Source organism: Vespa crabro, chromosome 9 (genome assembly GCF_910589235.1).
Source record: "Vespa crabro chromosome 9, iyVesCrab1.2, whole genome shotgun sequence".
Taxonomy (NCBI): Eukaryota; Metazoa; Arthropoda; class Insecta; order Hymenoptera; family Vespidae; genus Vespa; species Vespa crabro.
This window is the reverse complement of record NC_060963.1, coordinates 310,498-333,489: the sequence shown is the minus strand read 5'-3', so window position 1 is coordinate 333,489 and position 22,992 is coordinate 310,498. Positions and strand designations below refer to the sequence as shown.

At 39.4% G+C, this 22,992-nt stretch overlaps 2 protein-coding genes across 7 annotated transcripts; both read right to left on the bottom strand.

The window, feature by feature from the left end:
* Positions 1-2,044: 2,044 nt before the first annotated feature.
* LOC124427045 lies at positions 2,045-19,746 on the bottom strand. Of its 6 annotated transcripts, none has more exons than XM_046969481.1 (12): positions 19,297-19,746; positions 9,504-9,609; positions 9,205-9,250; positions 8,602-9,117; positions 7,609-8,527; positions 7,409-7,522; positions 6,892-7,287; positions 6,423-6,769; positions 5,802-6,317; positions 5,593-5,705; positions 5,291-5,501; positions 2,045-5,212 (listed from the first exon to the last, which is right to left on the bottom strand). In XM_046969481.1, exons 2-12 carry the CDS (start codon positions 9,592-9,594, stop codon positions 4,633-4,635), a joined length of 3,849 nt encoding a protein of 1,282 aa, XP_046825437.1. In that variant the 5' UTR covers positions 9,595-9,609; positions 19,297-19,746; the 3' UTR covers positions 2,045-4,632. The 6 variants fall into 6 exon arrangements, with proteins under 6 accessions (XP_046825437.1, XP_046825435.1, XP_046825436.1 ...); XM_046969479.1 differs by lacking the exon at positions 19,297-19,746 and adding an exon at positions 15,045-15,695 and having other exon boundaries at positions 9,205-9,427; XM_046969480.1 differs by lacking the exon at positions 19,297-19,746 and adding an exon at positions 15,045-15,695.
* LOC124427050 lies at positions 19,297-22,870 on the bottom strand. Its single transcript, XM_046969493.1, has 3 exons — positions 21,453-22,870; positions 21,298-21,384; positions 19,297-21,205 (listed from the first exon to the last, which is right to left on the bottom strand). The coding sequence occupies exons 1-3, from the start codon at positions 22,482-22,484 to the stop codon at positions 21,107-21,109; spliced, it is 1,218 nt and encodes a 405-aa protein (XP_046825449.1). The 5' UTR covers positions 22,485-22,870; the 3' UTR covers positions 19,297-21,106.
* Positions 22,871-22,992: the final 122 nt, after the last annotated feature.

Below are 22,992 nucleotides of genomic sequence, written 5' to 3'. Positions count from 1 at the left end.
ACCGTATTCGCTATGCCGAGACGTTAAACAGATTTAAAGTGGCTCTTCTCGGTTGGACTGACCTTTAGCATGACTCTCTTCGAGATTCAAACGCGAGCTGCTCGTGATTGATCTTCGTACTAAATAAAACGCCGTTGTTATTGTTTCGGATAGAGAGAGAGAGAGAGAGAGAGAGAGAGAGAGAGAGAGAGAGAGAGAAGGTCATTTCCCAATGTCTCGCATATTTGTAAATCAAAGCGAGCGAGGGGATACGGTGCGTGCGACGTAAATACGTCTCTTTCTTCAGTCATTTACGCCCACCGACACGAGCGTAGCCACGCGAGCATAACTGATTCGCTACTAAGATTTATCCGGTCCACCGCGATCTTTTAACGGAGATTTCCTTTGTTGTGTTTATTGGCTTCACATACGGACGAACGTTTACGATGACCGTGATGTGTAATTAAAGTAACACGACACCTCGCTCCGTAATGAAGACGCTTTATAGAGCTTCGGAATGAGATAGAACAAAGGAGGGAGAGAGAGAGAGAGTGATTGTCTATCCTACCAGCGACATTTTATACCTTCGTCACCGTCTCCGAGAGATAATATAAGAAGCGCACGCTCTGCATATTTGCATAAAATGCAAGTGCCGGCGGTTAAATCGTCATGGATAAATAATTATCTCGGCTGATTTGTAATTAATCTTGTTAGATTTCCGTTAGAAACTTGACGCTATAGTTAACGTTTATAGGTTCCATTACTTTTGTCCGTTTAACGATGAGTAATATTCTCGTTTATAGATCCTAAACTCATTCGGTCGTGAATACATCGATCGAAGGATTCGGTCCTCGGTAAATAACGACGATCGAAAGAGGCACGATAAAAAAAAAAAAAGAGTTCTCGGAGGAGCCTCTTGTGCAATTTCAACGAGTCTTTTTCTTCTTCTTCTTCTCTTCCTCCTCCCTTCACGTGCATGCGACATAACTTTCGAGAAACGACTTCTGGCCGGGTCTACGGTGGACAATCAGATAAGCTCGAACGCCCGCACGATCTTACGTAACTGTACGCGCGTTACGTCGTATAAACGAAACTCGCGACACACCGGGAGTTAAGCGCGCTCGCTACGAGCACAAAGCAAGAGCTTCGTTTCTCGATGAGAAAGAAAGGAAAGAGAGAAATAAGAAAGAGATCGTTTCTCGATGCCATTAGTAGGTACTACTCTTGGAGAGATCGCTCCGAGAGATCCTCCACGAGAAGTGTCTCCTTCCCTTTATTTCTACCTTCTTATATATGTATATATATATATATATATATTTTTTTTTTCTCTCTTCCCTTTTCGTCGCTACTTTTCTTTCCTTTCACGAGAAACCGTGTCTTCTCAATCGTAGATAAGAGAATGGTCTCGTTAGAATATTTTATTTAAATCTATATCAACGCTCGATACCTCCTCTTCCGCAAAAGCGAGTACCTATTTTTATAGATAATAACGCAACGTGCATACAATGTCCGGTATCAATTTTTTGAGTATCGTTCGATTTAAAGCTACCAAGAAAAATAAAGAAATTGTGAAAGAGGGAACGAAACGTCGTGGCCAAGTTAAGACGGTGATATCGTAAGATCTTGAAAGCTTCGGAATTCGGATGGACCCGCATCGTTCCTACGTGGCGCCGTGCATATATTTTACGAGTTTTTGTAATCCTCCTTTTTTCTCATCCTCGGTGATGTCCTCAATCTCGTGCCTAAGAATTAGTCTTCGAATAGAACAGGAACAGATTTTTTCAAATGGCTTTTCTCATTAAATTCATCTCCATTCGTTAGGTGAAGGATTAAACATTTCAATGATATCATTATAGGACTACCATCACGAGCTTAATTGACAAAAATTGATGAATGAAATTGATAATGAAAAAATCCTCACGGCCGATAAAGTACCAACGGATAGTAGAGCAGGCAGATTAATTACCGTCGATCGACATTACAGAGAGTTCTTCTTGAGCGCGCCAAATTGAAATTTTATAAAGACGAAGGGAAAAAGGCCACAGAAATAATATGCGATATCAAATGTTTTATAAATTGAACATTCTTTTAACATATAATTCGAGAACGAATAATAAACGTTATCAGGCACACTTCGTATGTACAAAATAATAATATACAGAATGCGCGTGAATAATTGCGTCCTAAACTCTGGTTGTTCACGCACATGATGTAAGAATAAATAATGATTTGCGAGAGTAAAATCAAAAATCTCGAAAAATAGATCTTCAATCGTTTTCTCGTAAAGCTAACAGATAGGAAGAAAATTTGTTGGTCGATACGATATCAACGCATTAACGCTATTCGTTATAATCAAATAAACGGTTCAAGTCTACGTTTGCGATACGCAAAGATCCAGAAGGATCGAGCATATCACCGAAGACGGGTGCAATATCATTCACGGTGTTGGAATTCTTTGTCATTTATTTTAATATACTGCTTTTCCTCCAATAATAAGAAGACTAGGAATGCTCTGCAGTAAAAATACGAATATTACGCGTTTAAATATTTAAAAGCTAAAGACTGGAATTGAATTAGAAATATGAAATGACATCTCTTACGTCTTTCGCGAAATCAATTTTTCAATTTTTTGCGCGAGATAAAAATATCTTTGATCCGTTTTACTAATATAATTATTTCGTTAAAGACGAAGAGAAATCAGAATGCCAAAATATTTCTCTAAATTCCAGCTGTGCGAATTCTGTCGAGAAAATCATTACGCGTGTCAATATAATGACCATTTGTAATTATTAACTTTTCAAGCTCTTCGCCGTTTGCCTCTTAACGTTATCCTAAGTTGACATAATAGAATCGTTCATCGAGCTTTCTTTATGCATTAAAACGAAGAGACAACTAAGTTTCTATATCTTTTCAAAAAGCTTCTCTTTGTAGATTAATAAATAGTTTTAGATATCGTACAAATTTAACGATTAAGCGAATGTTAAATTAATGATATTCAGCGAGGATAAAATGGCAACGTAATCGATCGATCGAGGTCGAGCACAGTCGGCTTGATAAGACGAGTGATCATAGTGAAAGATAACATTTACAATTACGTATTACAAACTAAGTTACATGTGGGTAAAAATTTATAATAATTGCAACGAAAGATATTGTTACGAGCTTAGATAAAACATGTTTTTAAGAAATGTCATGACTCTTGCCATTTGCTCTTTCAATATATAAGATTTTATCAAATGCTATGTACCATAATGCTACGAAGTTTCGTTTCTCTCTTTTTTTCCTTTTTTGTTTCTTTTTTTTGTTTCTTTTTTCATCTTTTTATCAATTTTTAATATCTTTCTTAGTATTATGCTGTCAAGTCACAGTGATAAAAATGTCCTAGAAAGTGTTTCAAGTTTTGAAAGTAATATCCCTCTTGATATTCGAAAGATATTTTATCTATATATAAGTGTTATAAAAATAAATAAAATAAGAACGGTTTACTAATCTACGCGTGTGCATGTAAAATAACAGCTTTCTTTTTTTCTCTTCTTTTTTTCTTCTTTCTTTTTTTTTTTTTCTTCTCTTTTCTTTTTTCTTTTTTTCTTCTTTTAATCCAAAAGTCTTACGGAATATTATACTATTCGGGCTCTATTTAAAACGAGCCATCTCTCTTTTCGTGCTATTATAAAAATGAATAAATATAGACATCTATATGAAGTGAGAACAAGTGAGGAAACACGATGACTCTGTAAAATTAATCTCTTTGCGATAAGATATAATTCTATAATTTTTGAGAAAGGAAGAAAATGCAAATTTGTTTCTTTTTCTCTTAGAGTAAGTCGCTATAAAAAATTACTTACGCAGATATTAATATTGTCGTTGGTGAAATAGTGTCTCTTTATATCGATAACATCAGATCGTAATAAACATGGCTTAATTTTACTATGTATGTATCAGTCTCAAAAGTAGATCGAGCGGAAGTCAATCGATGTACAATTTAGGATCAGATTGGCCAGTACTTTCTTACTACAAAATGTCTCGACCGTCGACGTTTTTAACGCGTGCGTCTTATTGCTAACGAAAGCTATACGCAATCCATTTAAGTATCCTATTATATCTTTCGACCGACTAATGCGACGGAATATCGTCTAGAGATCTATTTTAAATCTCTCAGTTCGTTTTATTTATACTCAAAAAAATCTTCAACGAGCTTTAAGACATCGTCGAACGTTTAACCTTCTGGTCGCACCCTCATATTTTTAGGAAAGCGGCGCAATTATTGATCGCACATCTAGTACATAGATCGTACATTAAAAAAGGAAGAATATTTTGGTATACATTGTTTTGGAATAGCCGTAGCTAGTAAAACTGGCCAAGAATTTTGGCAACGATTCAAAGCTTGATCATCAATTGGCTCTACCATAAACTCTCTCGGTAGAACAAATGTAACGAAATTGTTATTCTTTGGCTCTTAAAAAGTTCTAACAAAAGATATATACCTCGAACTAGTAACCGTCGATTTATAAATTCTAAGCTCTATTCTGCCTCTTTATAAATCGTCCACGCACGTTATACACACTTGCAGCCCTTTTTACTTTTTGTGTGGCCACAAACTCTGATCGATTAAACTCTTACATTATCTAACAAAACTTTTGACTAGTGGCCATATCAGAGAACGGAGACTTCCTCGGTGTCCTTGTTATTCCTTGACATCATGGACACCATTTCTTCCGTTTGTACGTTTCCCGCATTGCCATTCCTACTAAGTTGCCTCGTCGAGGTCACCATTCCTGGCAAAAGATTGACGTACTTGTGTACAATGTCTTTCTGTTGCTTGTTGGAATTCTGGCGAGAAGCAACGGGCCCCTTTATCGTTCTTTCGAGACCTAACAAAGGAATTGTACCATCTTGACTGGAAACTCTTCTGTCCGAAGAGAACTCCAGATTTTGATTGTCATCGTGGGAATTTATTTCGAGTAGAGGCGGACTGGTCGACGTAATCGACGACGTTGGATCGGACGATTGCGTAGACGACTGTTGTTGCTGCGACCAGGGCAAAGAGAATTTTCTCACGCTATCCGTCAGATGCATCTCCATTTGCCCGGTGTGTTCAAGCTGTACACTAGCAAGAGGTACGTCGAGGCAAGGAGATAAAATTCGAGGATTCGTCGCCAAAAACTCGACGATCTCCGGTGCCGATGGTCTCTCATGTTGATTTACGGACCAGCAAGAGTACATCAAGTTTTCTCTATAGATAAGAAAGAATGTTAATATCAATAAAATTTCGCTGTCATCCCTTCTATGATTCGTTATTTTCGATACTTACAGCGGTGACTTGACACCTTTAGGAACTACGAGACTATTGCCGGCCTTAACGTGAGCTAAAACCTCGTTATTGCTCATCCCTTGGAAAGGGAAGCTCCCAAATGTAATAATCTCGTAGAGCAAAACGCCATACGACCATACGTCGGAGGCAGCGCTAAATATTCCCAAACCAAGGGACTCTGGTGCCATCCATCGTACGGGCAACATACCTGCTTGGCATAAGAAACGATTTATGATTGAACAAAATTCGAAATATATTTCAGACATAAGACGGCTTAAACGATTCGTTTGATGATAAAATACCTTTTCTATTAAATCTATAATAATCGTTCTCGTACATCGGCCTGGTCATACCAAAGTCGCCGAGCTTAACGACTCGTTGTGCATTTATCAGGCAATTACGAGAAGCAACATCTCTGAGGAAAAGAAATTCATCGATTAATCGCGATCGATAGGTATTATCCGACGAACGAATAATACCTTTACGCTTCGATAAGTAAAAGATTTACTACCTATGAACATATTTTAATTGCGCTAAATAACTCAGAGCTCTTGCGACGTCCAAAGCCATAGCTGTTAATTTTTTATTCGATATCTCGTCCGAATCCTCGTAGCTTTGATCGTTTACCAAATGTCTTCTCGCGAGTAGATACGTTTTCAAATCACCGTACAGCATGAATTCCATAACCGTGAGAACGGGTTCGGACTTTAAGCAAACGCCAAGAAGCTTGATAATATTTTTATGCTCGAATCTTTTCATAACTTCAAATTCGCTCAAAAAGTCTGATTTTTCGTCGGTCGAACTTCCAACTTTCAATGTTTTCACCGCGACAGCCAGCCAACCCTTTTCAGGGAAGAAAGCTTCGCCACCGTATACTGTGCCGAAAGCACCCTCGCCGATCTTTCTATTGATCACAACTCTATTTCGCGGTATGTCCCATTTGTCTAGGCTCGAGGTATCCAATTTGGAAAAGTCAAGTCCCAAAGACTTCATATATTTCTCATGAAGTCGAACTTTCTCGTCGTACCTGGTCGAACAGAAAAAGACAAAAAAAAAAGAAAGAAACGAAAAAGTAGGAAAGAAGCAAACATTTGTAAATGTGAAAAACAAGATCGTTGCGAGCTTTACGTACTTTCTCTTGACAAAAATAAAACCAATGATGAGCAATATTCCAAGGAGACCGAAGCCGATGATATTGACGATCACGATGGCCGCTTCGCAGGAAACTTCTAAAAGTTCAGCGAGTCCGCTGAAAACGCATTTAGGAGGAGGCTCGGAGCCGTCGTCGGGCATAGTTTTCGACAGCCATACGAACGCGGAGATGTTCAAATCCAATCTACCACCTATCACTTCCCTTCCCGTCTCTGAAATGTTCGGATGAAAATTTCCAATGATGCGCGTTTCGTTATCAATATTTTGGACAACATTGATGATGGAGTATCTCGATGGTCCGCCAATGAACTTGATTCGACCGGAAACCTATAAAAAAAAAAAAAAAAAAAAAAAAAAAAAAAAAAAAAGATGGAATAAAAGTCGTCGAGCGTATAGAGTTCTATAGAGTTCGATGAATTATTCTAACGTATTAGGAAGGCATTACGAACCCCGTTAAAATCGGTAGCACCGATAATGTTGGTCAAACGATTGACGGTCTCCTCGCTATGAAGTCGAAATACGTAGCTTTGATTTTCTTTTATTAGAGCATCCATCGCGTAGGCATAGGTCCACATGGCGTCATAGGCATATCCAGCGTAATTGGACGGCATCTGATTTCGCATTTTACACAAGGACTCGTAACGATCGCGCCATTGCCGTACCGTTATACCTTCCTGCATGATGTCATCGTCCGATGCAAAGTACGCATGCGACAGACCAAGATGCCCATTTATTGCTTTTGTCATCTCAATCGTACTGCACGGAACCTGCTCGCCTTGTGCGTTATATTGATCGGTATCGTACCACTGCGGTCGAAGCCATAAAGGCAAGAACCAAACGTATCCCTAGAAGGAACGAAACGAAGGAACAAAAGGAAAGTGAATGTTTCTTTTTTGTTTTTCTTTTTTCAAAAAAAGAATCCGAAAGATTTAGCCCCACGGATTTGAAGCAATGGAGAAGCCTTACTTGGACAGCCGTCATTTCCAGTTTATACGCTTCGCACATGACTTGCCGTGCGACTTGATCGTACACATCGGCGATAATTATCCTTGCCCGTTTCTGCTTCAAATCTAGAAGGCTCTAAAACAATAGATAAGGCAATTTAACAAAATCGCATTTTAAACGATTAACGAATAACGTTCGCAAACGCAAAGCCCATTACGCACCTTCGTTATCACGTCAGGATCCCATTCTCTCGGAAACTTTGCATTCGCCACGAACGTAATGCCATTATCGCGCAGCATATCCTGCATATACGATATATATTCCGTATACTTTTGTCCATCCTCGGTCAACGACGCGACTCGGCGCCAACCCAATCGCTGAAGAAGATACAGATACACGTGTTTGTATTGTCTGTTTTCGCCGATCGTCCTAAAGAAGTAAGGATATCTAATTCGATCTTTGAAGCTGGATCCTTCGGCGCTGTAACTGATGATCACGGTATTGTAATGCCTCGACACGCCGACAAGGGGTTCGACGGTTTCGGAGCAAGCAGGTCCAAGAACGCCGACGAGCTTCACGTAATAATTATGGACGATGTAATCGATGAAAGATTTCATTACCATGTCGGATTTGCACTGGCCATCGCTCGCCAATAGCGCCATATTGTAGTCCCTCAAAAGACTATTGTTAAAGTTTATCGCCTCTCTCGCCATGTTGGCAGCGATCACGATAGATTTGGCAGTGTAGGACGTGCCGGTCATTGGGAATATTCCACCGACGTAAAGAGTGTTTTTATCGTCATTGTTCGGCATCCACTTGGACATCGCATAATTTAAATTGTCCGTAAGCCAACCACAACCGATTTTCGCCTCATCAAAGTTCTTCGAATGCACGTTGTACCGATCGATCAAATTTTCATACATCGCCGACGTGAACTTGACACGATTTATGCTCTCGAAGGCAAACTTTGCCGCCGACTCCAATCCCGTCCAGACGACTTTGGTCAGTCTGTTAGATTCGTAGGCGCAACCGAGCTGCGAGTTGTTCGCACCGCAACGTGGAAAATTGATGCTGACGAAATCTCTCTCGTTGGGTATCACGGTACTCGGTGTCCAATGAACGATGACCAGCGACCTTTGGCTAATGGCGAGTAAAAGAAAAAATTGCTCGTTACTGATATCCCTATATGGGAATATAAATGGAATTCAAAATACCTGATGTTCGAAGTGGAATTTGTCGACGCGTTAGTGTATTCCTCGATCAGACTTTTCGTAAGCTCTCTCAAATGTGATCCGACCCAAGCTACTTTGACGTAAAGATTTAAACTATCGATATCCTCTTTGACGAAGGACGTTACGTCGGGATGACCGGCCAGGAGTAAAGCGCAAGGTTGGGCCTGTTTGTCGGAAGTTTGGCATTGCCGAGGAACGTACATACCGTGCTGACAAAAGGACGTCTCACAGTAATAACTATTCGTAATCGGATTGATCGTAAAATCCTTGATCCGAAGTAGATTCGATTCGGAAACGTCGAAGCGAGCTGCTCTTTCCTGTTTGGCAAACGACACCCAGCTATCCTCGATGTTGTACAATTTCTCCGGTACGAACCAGGCAAAATGTCCCGGCGGCGCGACCGCTCCACATTCTTTCACGTCGTATTTGTTCAACAGCGGTATCGTATCCTCCTGCGGCGGTATCCACACCTCCATATTTACCATTGTATCGGGAAACCTTTTTTAAGAAGAATAAAACAAATACACCTTGCTTCTTTCTTCTTTCTTCGAATCCAGAACGAAATCCCCCTGCGAATCTACTTACTTTCTGACCCCGAATACCAAAGTGTCGGATAATCTTTCGTAAATATCTGTTAAGTAAAAATCGTCATCATTCTCAACTATCTCTACGTCCATATAGCCTAATACCTCCTCCAAAAAGATCTTGGTAACGTGAGTGACTAATCTCTGAGTGATCTTTCGCGAAACTTCGAATCGTAACCCAATGGTTTTACCATTGAAGACGACCAATCGTTTTGGATTAACTTCTGCGAAAAGGATATCGAAGTGAAAGCTCGAAATTGTTTCTATCATATAGATCATTCATCGTCGGACCATGCGTACCTTCTAGCTTCGTAAGGCAACGATCGGATTCGATGATCTCGAAACAGACCAGTATCAGCAGGAGGCCGAAAATTCTCCATGATCTTGGCATCTTGACGTATGTTTCCTGAAACACATTTTTTTCTTTTCTTTTCTTTTTTTTTCCTTTTTATCAAACATAACCATTTCACAGTCATGACGTTTAAGTACTTGTTAAATTAAATACTTGACGTAGTTAAAACGCGCGCTTTTGCGTTTCTACGTAACAATAAACAACAAACTTATAGTAGTTTGCGAAAAGGAAACATTGGTTACTTATAATCGCGGAGATAATGCAAGTAACTATTTTCGCGATATGACGAAAACGAGACGTACCTACGATACGTATACGCGCACGTTTCTCTATACCGTTATTCCTGGTGCGGCGTGCGTGCGTGCGTGCGTGCGTGCGTGCGTGCGTGCGTGCATGCGTGCGCACGCCTATGTGCCTCGATATACTGCAAAACAGAATTGAGCTCTGGGAACGAGCTTAATTGACCGAACGTCTGGGAGTAACTTTATGCGCGTAGATAGCCGAGTTATTAGACCATTTAACGATGCAATAGCAAATGAAAATGAATATCGACAACATTAAACTAGTTTTTACGCATGAAGCATCTTTGATAACGTTTAATCATGGCAATTCCCAATTCTATATACCTCGAAGAAGATATAAATCGAGTTTAGATAAATTATGCGTAAATTGATTTAAAACCGGATAGACACCCTGATTTTTAACAATTTATTTCTCGTTAAGCAATGCTCTATCAAGGACTCTCAACCATAGCCGCGAACTGTTAACGCAATGCAACTCGAATGGCATAAAATTTACGATTCCATCGCGATGAATTTCAATGTGACGCACATATATATATATATATATATATATATATATATATATATATATATATATATATATATATATACATATATATATATGTATGTAGTATATATATATATATACATATATATATATACATATCGACATATAAGTCGGGGTCAAAAAGGGAGGGTTGGTCGTGGAAGCAGACACCGAGACTTTCTGGCGCCTGCCTTGCGGCGTCTCGCCGAAACGTATTCGAATGAACAAACGTTTTCTCGTAACGAGCAAATGTGTTTTCATGAAAACAAAATACCATTTCGAAATAAGTATTTACAATAGCGTGAGAAAAAAATATTGTTATTTGTACAAGAGCTATCGATCGTCGATAAAAATTCTTCGAATTTGACACTTAACGTAATTCCCTCAATTCGCAGAATGAATGTATCTATTACATATATCTATTACATATGAAACAAACAACGTAGCAACGACGTCGATATATCTTGAGGAATAAAATGAATTAAGGAATATCATGTCGATCGAGATAAAAGATTAAATTGGATCGAACGCGGAGGCACTTACAGCAACAAAGTAAAAACCTTCTAGACGATATTACGCACGACGCGATAACGCTCTCCTTTCGATAAACAGAGTTTTTTTCAACAGGACCTCTGCCGTTTAGACAGGTGTGATACCAGATCGACGTGCTATAGGATTGGTCGAACGACCGTTAGTAACCATCGTTGCTGAGAACAACGACAACGAGGACGAGGAAAAGACGATGAAAGAGCTACACAACGACTAGAAGCAACATGAGAAACGCAACGATCGTCCCTATGCTATTCTGGGACGGTCGACGGCATTGCGACGGTGCCTTGACTTCTGACCGTTTCTCGTCGTCGTGGTCTCAAATAGTACGATTTGCTGCCACCATCATCTTTTCCACCTTTAACACTTTTTCTCCTTAACAGAGAAAAAGTAGCCTAGAAAAAGAAGCTTTACGATCGTCAAAAATATTGTCAAAACCCGCTGTTATAATAGGTACTATACGTGCGAAAGTTTCTTACATTTACGTATTATCAAGAATTAAATGGTTCATGCGGAACGATATCAAAATCGATGTTACTCTTAAAAAATCTGAGAACATTGTTTCCAATAAAGAATATACAATTTCCAAGAAAGAATATACAAAATAACATTGATACGAGCGCAAGGTCGAGGGTTAACGCGACCGTTGAAGCGTATACTATTTGTGCGTCAATGAGAACGTACAAGGTTACACTACGAGAAAACACAGTTTGCCTAGTTCTCGTCTCGCTCGATCGTGATAAAGGCCTCCGTCCTCTCTCTCTCTCTCTCTCTCTCTCTCTCTCTCTCTCTCCTACTCGTTACGTCGTTCGTCTTTATTTTCTATTTTATGTTCTTTCAATCTCCAATCCTTCTTCACGAAAACAACTCCCAATGTAGTCAGCAAAGTAGTCAGACTTTTGAAAATAGAGGCGATCTTGGAATATCATAGAAACTTTATGATCTCTTTTATATACGTATATTAAGTGATATATCATAGCTGGTAAGCGATTACGAGTGATATTTTCATTCTCGTTGCGTCATGTAGAGACTATTACGAAGTAAATAACAACGAATAGCAGGGTATCGTCCGAGGGTCTATCCGACACGTTCGTTTAAAGTGGGCGACACGAATGACGTTGGAAAGTAAATAGAGATAAAGAGAAACTGGGGATCGAGCAATATAATATGATCGAAAATATTAAACGATTGCAATTTAGTCGTTTTGTCAAGGCGTTTAAGTGGCCCAACCTACGACCTCCCTTATCACGAATGAATAAAACATTATGGAGTACGAAGCACGTCGACGAATAAATGAATTGAACTCTTACCGATGCACTTTGAACTCTTGGCCCTCCTTCTTCCTTCTCCTCTATCCGCCGCGAGCACATAGGTATAAAATGGCGCTTACATTGAACGCTTTAAATAATAATTCGCACGCTTCATAACGCGTACAACGCGTATATTATCGATAAATGACGAAAGAACGAATTAAAAATAAGAGAGCCATCGTGTTTCCTATTTATATTTATTCATTCATTCATTTATTTATTTTCCAAAGGAGAAAGAAGAAATAAATGGATATTCTTTTATAATAAATATTTGACATTATCGTCAAAGTATCGCTTTTCTTATTCGCGAAATATTATTACGCTTTTAGAGTCTTCCACGTCGCGTGGCCCGTCGAAGAAAAATGCATGATAGCATGTTTTTACGACGAGAACGAACGAGACGAATGGTAAGAGGAGACCGTAAAAATAAAATAAGCAATAATATACGTATTATGTATGTGTGTATCTATGCGCATGTATATTGTATTAGCATCACAATTCGTGGAAACGATTAAGCATTGCGCATACTCATTATTTTTCATAAAAAGACGATGTCTTTTATAAGCTTCCGAGCTTTCATTTTTCGCAAACGAACGATCATTCTAAAATTTTCTTCTCACCGATAAAACCAGCGATAAGTTTCTCAAGTACAATGACGCCCAGCAGCGAGAATAGTTTACGCACGGTGGCTTCCCGGTCGTCTTATTATTTTCGAGACGCGTATCGAGCTATCATCGTCAAGGCCGACTTGAAAGTGTTTGCTCTTGACACAAGCTATAATACTGGCTATCGTGAATATACCGTTTTCGAGCAGTAAGCTCTTTGAAAACATTCAATTTAATAAGCGAACTTTAGCCGATCCTTACCCTTCTTAATCGAATATCGTTTGATCTATGTCATAATGGATATGTGGAAATATATATCGTGTAATTAAACAAATTTATCGATACGAGAATGCAAACAATTATAAAATATGCTATTATAAAATGTCGACTTCGATATTGATTGACGTCACGATGACACTAGCAGTTTATCACATCGAGATCGCGTCTATTCCGATCAACCGTGATAAACAATAATTATCGTGGTACAGATAAACGCTGACGAGAATCATGGTTGGACGAGCATTTATATTTGGATTCCTTTCGTATTTCGAGTTCTTCGACGATGGGATGCGATTAGCGTCCAACTGCAATATCATCGATAGATTAGTCACACAGCGTGTAACGCTTTCAAACTCTTCGTTATTGTCTTCATCGACAGTTTATCGTTGCCTTTTATATAATCGACGAAGATTAAAACTCCATATACTGTAGAATTCAATCGGAAAAGGGAAAACAACGAACGAACGAACGATCGAACGAGATGCTTTTTAGTTCTAAGAGCCGTGATCGGTCCTACAGATTTATGAACGTACTCGATCTACTTTTACGGTCATTGTAATTCTATATCCTACTTTCGTTCTTCCACGTTGAATGAAAAAATGTGTAATTTATAACGTACGCTGACGTAAATTGGTAACGTTATTTACGCGCGTCTAAGAAATGCGATGCTCGAAACGAACATTATTTAAAAAAAGACTAACACACGTAATACATTGTATCGGGCATGACGGTCAAGTATTTTTCTCGTCATTCACGTAAAATATTACTGTGCAAACTTGGCGCATTGTAAGATGTCGCAAAAAGTGTTTGTTTTTGCGACTCGCTGAAACATATTGACCACACAACCTTCCGAGTCGTTAAAAAGACGACGACGACGACGACGACGACGACGACGTAACGCGCACACTGTCAATATAACACAAGATTCATTGGGCCGTCTTTGAACGTCGAGACTAGATAAAACCTTCGACTGAAGGTCAAGGTATATCGATTCAATCCGATCGTAGGAAAGAATACGTCGATATGAATTTGTTTTTAGCGAGCTATGAAACAAGAAAATCTCATCGTGAAAAGGCCACAGATAACGACGATGGAACGTAATGTATATCTTGAATGGACACGCGCGTTCTCCCGTCGGACTCCTCCGGTCCTATCAAGAAACTGCTATATTTACATCGATTTCATTAGTAACGCGTTCCCTCTCTCTCTCTCTCTCAATCGAGATAAAGAAAGGGCAGCAGGAATATTATCCTACGACGAGAGAGTATCCGGATCTCCTCTGAAAAGGAAACTTGCATCAAACGCAAACGTCCGAAACAAGTATAAAATAAAACGAGTATGGAGCCGTGTCAAGGACAAGCTCGGTCAATCGGCAAGAAGGAAGTATAGTAGTGGCAATAGTAGTGGTGGGTGGAAGGCATCGACCTCGCAACAATTCATCTCGTTCGCTCGTATAATTCAGTCATCGCCGTGGAATGCATCGCATTCAAAACACGAAGAACGAGAAGATCTCTCGAAACGCAAGCACGCACACACATCGTTGGCGTATTTGTTTTCTCTCTTTATTTTCCGCGTGCTCCTCTTAAGAAATATAGAAATTTCGTCGAATAAATATTTTACAAGATTCGCACGATGTTTCTTTGTCGCAAAGCAAAAAATAATCGCACGAGGAAATTTGTTTTTAACAAAACACTATCTGACGCATCGAATACGCGCAATAATAAGTATAGCGAAAACGCAGAGGGGAGAGAGAGAGAGAGGGAGAGAAAAAGAAATAAGGATCGAGCGTGCTTCGAACCCGTTTCTCTTTTCATCGATTCTTTTTTCTTTCGATATTATCGCAAAGTATTATATCAGCTAGCTCAAAGCCAAAGGAAATACATAAATCAGATCGATCTCCGTAGAGCCGAACGCCTACCTTCCTTCTCGAGACGAGTAACTTTACTTTGTCGTTACAACGAGCGAACAAATCGCGGACGTCGACGTGTAGTACCGGCTCTCGACTCTTTATCTTTTTTAACAACGTCATCCTCCGGCTGCGATCCGCCTTCTTCATCATAGTGATTCATCGTAAAAGCAGCGCCGTTGTTTTTCTCTCATTCTTGGTCGAAGTTACAGGTGCGGTAGTAAAAGATAAAAAAAACAGCTTGGTAATAAAAAGAAAGCAATCGAAAAAACACGTAGTACGTAAGTAAGTACGTTGGTTCGACTTTAAACAAAGGAGAAAAAATATGGGTAAATAATACGTGTATTCCCCGTTATCGCGTGACCGTTCGTTCGTTCTGTCGTTCGTTCGTTCGTTCGTTCGTTCGTTCGTTCGTTCGTTCGTTCGTTCGTTCTCCCTCTCTGTCTCTTTCGACTCGACATCTGACATTTTTCACTACGAACGAAAGAAGGGAAGATACGTTTTTGCGCGATAAAAACTATATTCGAGGCCAATCGACAAAGCGGCCGAACGCGCGCAAATCAATGACATAATGCTCACGTCTACCTAATCTATCCTATCTAACGCTATATTTTCCTAAAGATTTCAACAACGATTTCAACGTTAGCGACGCGCCTTGCATCACATCTCGCATCCCTCCTCGCGTTCTTAGGGATTAATTCGAGTAAACAAGCGACGCAATATCTTTTCTAAATTACGACGAAGACGCGCAATAATGTGAAATTACGTTCAAAGATTGAACGAGAAGAAAATACCAGTGAATCGTACTATATTCGACTAGCGTACCATAACTATATGTTATACGCATATATATATATATATATATATATATATATATATGTATATCTATATATATGTTTATATCGCACGTATGATAAATCGGTGCAGCATACCGTTGGCGGGCCAACGCGTCATTTATTTAGAGTACAAAAATAAGAATAAAAGAAATAAGAGAGAGAAAGAATAAGAGAGAGAGAGAGTTTACACTTTCGTCGACGGTACTGGCTACATAAACAACCGATTGCCATAATCAGCGTTTCTTATTCCTCTTTCAATTTTTCTACGTCAACGGTTATGTCGTTGGCTCGACGCTGTCGATGAAACGCCGTCGTCATCGAGTCCTCCTTCTCCTACAGCATGACGATGTGAAGACAAATTTTGCGAAAAAGACGTAATAAGGTATCTCTTTCTACGAGAGAATCTTCACGTCACACGTCTCTCTCCACTATCTACGTGCTTTCGTCATCGTCACGCGTACGTTAATACTATACGTATACGACATATGTAAGCACATACGTATACGCTTCTTTTACGTTAGTCCGTTACGTTAATGATAATCGATCATAACGAACGTAATGAACTATGTCAAAATAGTCCTTTTCTACTCGCGACCGTCGAACGTTCATTTCAATTTCAAATTTAACAGCAATAGTATAAAGACGATTCGGTAAAAATATGGTTTATCGAAGAAACGCGAGCAACGACTTTATTTCTTCGCAAAAGCAAAAATATTTCATTCGTTATCGCGAATCACGGATGATTAAAGAGATATAGAAGAAAAACGAAGGACGACGTTGTCGAAAAGAAACGCGTGTTATTTACTATGCGCGTTGACAAATATAGAATACCGTAAGATAATGCATAAAAATTTTATTCACCTTCGGTCGCGTGATTTCACGCGGATAACGCATACACGCGAGCGAATAAATTAACTAACTAATATTATGAAAAACGAACGTTTAGAGAGTCATCCTCTCTCTCTCTCTCTCTCCCTCTCCCTCTCTCTCTCTCTTTTCGTAAGCTAACAGGAAGCGATGGTACTAATTCAAGTTCGAGAGCGTCACGCATATACATAAAATCATATATATACATGTATATAAGAGAAAGAGGGATAGAGTGAGAGAAAGAAAGAAAGAGAAATGGCGAAGCGACGACTTTGAAAAGAACGCGTTCCTATCCACCCACGTTAGCTATCAGAAGCAAGTTTATACGACGCTCTATTCCAAAGGTCCGTTATACGCGCGTGCCATGGTCACTTGGCTTCCATCTCAACTTCCTCTTCTCTTTCTTCTCTGCTCGAAAGTAAAGCTTTGCGCGTGCTCTGTTGTACGATGAAACTCGGGTAGTTTGATTCGTTTCGATTAGCTTATCCGAGCGTAGCGTAGCCATGACAGAAAACTAATAGCGCACCAACCTTTTGGCCAAAAGACTCGTCCGTCGAAATATCTTTGGCTACTTCTCTCTTTCTCTGTATAAAGTCTAGGTCATCGAACGAGCTTACTCACGATACGATTCTTGTACTTTACCCAGATAGATAGAGGGCCAAATTAACGAGGACGTAGCTCGTGCAATGCGACGAGTAATCGTCTAGAACGAAAAGAGTATTTTTACTTTCAATTTTGATGCGCGCGCGTTAACACGGACACGTACGTTAATCGCGATAATCTTATCTTGAAGTCATTAAATATAACACATCAGTAATAAAATAAGAAAGAGAGTGAGAAAGAGAAAAAAAGAAAGAAAATTTTGTCGGTACGCGGGCGAAGCAAGCAAAACAAGTTTGTTTGTTCCAATGAAAGAGATACGCGCACGAAAAATACGTGTACATAGGTGCCCTCCTCCTATATATGAGAGCGATGTGAGTCATTTTACAGCCATCCCAGATCCGATTTAATCCTCACGCGATATCTCAACAACAACGGTGACGATCGACGTAAAACATCTATGTATGTATGCTTATGTACGTGGCATCGTACGACGAGACCTCGAGAAAAACAAGTGGTACTTCTCTCTCTCTCTCTCTCCTTCTCTCTCGATACTTGTGAATGGACCATTGGCCTTCCGAGGTCAAGAGAGTCTATGAGACCCGACGCTATCGGAAAACGTACGATGCGATGCTCCAAGATGTTTCGTAAGGAAATGTACAATTTTGAAATGTTGTGTCTTCCGTCGTCGTCGATGTCGATGAAGCTCTAACGTAAGCACTAATGTATGAAAATAATACTTACGACTAAAGAGATTTGCGTACAAATTACACGCAGGCAGTACTAATGCCAAGCCAAGCCAGCGATTTACGAGCGAACGACCCTTCTACTTCCTACCGACTCTCGTATCGTTATCGTCCACGCAACATCTTCTTCATCGCATCGTTCGACTTTTTTTATATGACCTTTCAACGCATATAATCATACTTTATCAAGCTGAATAACTTGTTCAAATCTATCCAACTACTATTCTCGAAGGAACGGCTGAATATTTTTCTGTTCCTTTGCAATATCATCGCTTTCTTTCACTTTCTAATTCAACGGATGAAGAAACGAATAATGGTCGAGCTATTCCAACAAATTCTTATTTTGTCTTAGAGATAGAGACATTCAAGCGCGACGTTTACAGTAACAATACAAGAATGATTACTTTCTGGTTATTTCATTCTTTTTGCGGAAAACAATACGACGCGGAAATACCGATGGACGTCACTTTTGAGAGGAATTCCGAGTATCGAAATTCTATTTTCGAAATAGCCCGTGATTTTGCGTACCCGTCCAATATACGAGACGACGTTTATCGAGAGAGAGAGAGAGAGAGAGAGAGAGAGAGAAATAGCGCGCGCGTGTGTTCCGTAATTGTGTTCGTATATAAGTAGCTATCGCTTTATCTGGAAACGTAAGTTTACGCTCGATTTGATCCTATTACGTTCTCTTCGTCATGCATCGGAATGATTCTTGCGATGACGATCGCAACGATTTCTCAATTTTTTTCTTCAATTTTTTTCTTCGAACATATTCACCGCTAAGTTAATCATCGAGCAATCAAAACAAACAACGTGCGATAAAAATATTATTACTACCGTGTTTTGTCTTGGCATTAATTGTAAGATGTATTTATTGGGATGGAACAGAAGAGAAAAAAAGAAATACTTGAACGAAGAAACGGAATTGAGAAGTGTGGTTTGCATGCAAGACATTCGGTGAATCGCATTAGTCCTTGAAGATAATCGAAACTTTCGTCTAGACGTACACGAAAGGAACTCGTAACGTATCTAAGCCACGAGCGTCCTTACGTTACTCAGTCACGAGAAATCGTACCAATGCTTTAAAAGAGGCGAAGAAAGCGCCGTGGGAATGAAAGACGGAGGTGATCGACGTATGGTTCAAACTCGATTTCAACTAGACTTTATTCGAAGCGTCGAATTGACGGAAAAGCTAAAAGTACTCGTAATACATACTCGACGATATCCAGCTGTTTGTGGTTATTCATTCAACGATGCTCGGTCTCTGCCCGATGTCATCAAAAATCCGACGGAATCTTTTCGCATATTTCGTTTGTCCATTAGAGCACACCAATTATATATTTAGTTCGAAAAGTTATTTGTCGCGATAACAATGTTCCTCGCTTTGACGCACTCCACACTCGATAAAAGTAACTGGCATCTCATTGCCGCGTCCTCGCTTTGCCCTCCTTCGAGCAACAATATTTTCCCTTGGGTCAACGCGTTCTTGATCGAACGATCGATAATCCTTAATGTTATGGTCGATCGATCTTCTTCTTTCTCCAATTCTCTTTCATAATTCGTCGTAAAGAACGCACCCGAGAGAAGAAAAAAAAAATGGTGCAAAGGCGCGAAAAAAAAAGTGTATCCCGCTCCACGACGAAACGAATCGCGCGACTGCCTGCGCTATACTGACACTGGGTACGCTTCATAATAAAAGCTGGCGCCTCCTCGATCTTAGGAAGACTCGCGCGCAGTCGCGTGATCGCCTACGCCGCGGCGGATCTCGCGGTCTTCTCCTTATCGCCCAAATTAGAAAGAACCGCATGATTTTTCGGCGAGAGCACCAACGACCCGCGATGCTCTTTCATAGAGATCGAGCAAAAGAATTCTTTATTTCGATACGTAAATCTAGTCGAATAGTATTTCGAGTACGACGTTCTTCAATCGAGATATCAAAATCTCATCGAGCCTCGACCATTGCTCGTTGGGTCTTCCAATGCGATTAAAATATAATACAACAAGGAAATCGTTCTATTTTATTCTAATAACTAACGAATATTCTTATTAGAGATAAGGAAAAGTGGGAATCACCCCGACGATCGCGACGGTCATGTGATCCTTTATTGTGATAATGAACCAACGATAAGTCTCTCCGCGGCGATTATAATGAGAGGGACGGATCGAAGAATTGCGTCGTTAGTTATGAATGAACAAAATGCGTTTTTCTGCTTCTCTATCTCCTTTCCCGAGTTCTTCCGACTTGCGATATCAACGGCATTATTATTTTGTTAACAGGATATGCGCGTGTACGTATGTGCGTATGTATGTTTGTCGTTTCGATCCTACATTTAAAGTGCGGTTAAATCTGTACTGCAACATTGTCACGGTTATCCAATTGAGTTATTGCCGATAGATAGAGAAAGAAAAAATTATCGTTATCGCTTTTCCCGTTGAAAGAAAACAAATAAGAGAGGTGTGAGTCTTTTTGGATTCCGTGGCTGACGGAAGCACGCGTTAAAAAAGTGGAACGACGAGCTTCGACTGTTGACGAGACCCGTTTATCCGGGTCAAAGAAAAATGTATAGATTGTTAAAAACACGTTTACCTTACCGTAACGGATGTATCATTTGACAAGAATATCGTGGCCCAAGTTCAAAAAGAACTTTGCCGCTTGTAATCTATCTTAATCATTATATCACATATAAATATTATTACTTTTTCTATTTAAGCCATATAAGTAAGTACACGTACAGAAACAGACAAACTATTATATTATCGAATACTCCGAACCCAGGGACGAAGTTCGAATCGCTTATATTTACGTAATACGTATTTCTTAATCTGACCCATCAATTAGCAGCATCTATTATTACACATTCTCAGTATTCAAAATGAAATTCCTTTTGTGTTATCCAGAAAGTTGTCAGGGCGCCTTCAATCACCCGTGAAAGGAATCAATAAGGTCACACATGCGTAAAAAGAACAAAATCTTATTGTTAAAATTTCTTATTGTTAACGATTTTCTTCCTTCGATTTTTCCTCGTTAAAACATTACGTTGGTCGCGTTGTTGGATTTGCATGAGCGTAAGGAAATCAGAAATTGTATTAGAATCAACAGATATGTCGTAATGCTTCCTACGATCTACGAAAAGAACGAAAAAGTAGTATTATTGATGTCAAATAGAAATGTTGAAGGTAAACGATTATGAAACTAATAAATATAATTGTTTAAACCGTTGTTAAGAGAGATGCGTCCATGGTGAGTCCCTTGGAGGTGAACGTGTTATCACGATGCAATACTTGCAAGGAAAATAATTGCAGCTGCAACATCAAAAAAAGCGTCGAGTAGCCTCTCGAATGAACTCTTCGTGGAGGACGTTACGCCTTACCTCGTTTTTAATATCCTTGTCTTTAGTATTGATAACTACCTCGTGGATCCTAATTCCAACCTCGGCAGCCTGATTTTTAGCGATTTCGCATGTCCACGCTATTAGACCTAACTTGATGGAATAATATGTTATCGACGTTATAAAGTACTCATACCAGATTTGATTTTCCAAATTTATTTCTTTCTTATTGACCGTTTGCAATATGTAAAAGTATAGACTGAAAGTTACTTCCGCGAAGGTCATCAAAGACGTGATAATAATTTGAGAGCCAAAAGTCGAGTTCAATTGTTGAAGAACGTCACTGACTTCTTGATGTCTCCTTTTAATGGCCTTCAATTCCATTAAAAGTAAAGGATTCTTTTTTTCATGATAGACCCTTCTCAAGAGATGAGGCTCGCTAGTCACGACAACGTGCTGAAGATTTTCCAAATTTTTGTTAATTCTCTTAAAGCATTCATTAATTATGCAAGTACAATTCATATAAAGCATATCCATTATGAAAACTGTCAATGTCACGTATAATAAGGAACACTTGGTAAATGTTACGGCCAAAGATCGGTTCAACACGTTCGGCATTTGTCCAACCAAAAAGAAGAAACCGATTATATCTTTCGCGTGAATATATTTCGAGAGCTTATTGAAGGTTTCGGAGGGTAATTTCGAGGCTACTAGATATAATTGTTGAAGGAATAACAACCTATGACGTAAGTTATAGTAAGCGGTTACAACTACCGCGGTACCAAGGATGAAATAAAAGTTGACTTGTAAAATTCCCGGTACGCTGTCGTACTTCACTACGCTGGACACATCGGTTTGATATAGAACAATGAAAACGTGAACGACGTATAGACCTGTTACGAGCGTAGAATATAGGTAGCCAAATTTTGACATGCTCATGCTCGTTGGAGTGACTTTATAGGGAAATACACCTAATATACAAGAAATGACGAAGCATGGTCGCATCAAGGAACAATAATCTTTAGCGCGGAAAATGAAATACTTTTTACGATGAACGGGTACATCGAATTTCATGTTTCACGATTTAAAAAGGCGCCAATGTTATTGACGTCAGGAAATAACGACTCAACCAACAACCGCTTCTTTTCTTTTCAACTGCATGAAATGTCTTTGTACCAGACCTTTATGTGTCGGTAGATCATTTGTTAGCAATGAAGTAACCATAGCGATGATGTTTTTGGATCGATCGCTTATCACCCTTGGGATAAAATACATTAACTAATGATGTTTTGGTGGTGGTAGTTAAACGAATAGTTCCACATGCTTGTGTCTCTAACGTATTACACAATAGTCTATGTCTGTATTAACTGATATGTTTGTTTTCTTTTTTTTTCTGTCTTTTAATTAACTACTCCTATATCGAAAGCTATTAGATAACGAGAATCTCACAAGTCGTTATATTTAACGAATTACTTATGTTACTTTATAATAGAAAATCACAGAATGTGTGGGAATTGTAGAGATTGTCGCGAACGCGGAAATTCAAATGTGCGCGGGCACGCAGGCGTTCAGTACCGAGCGG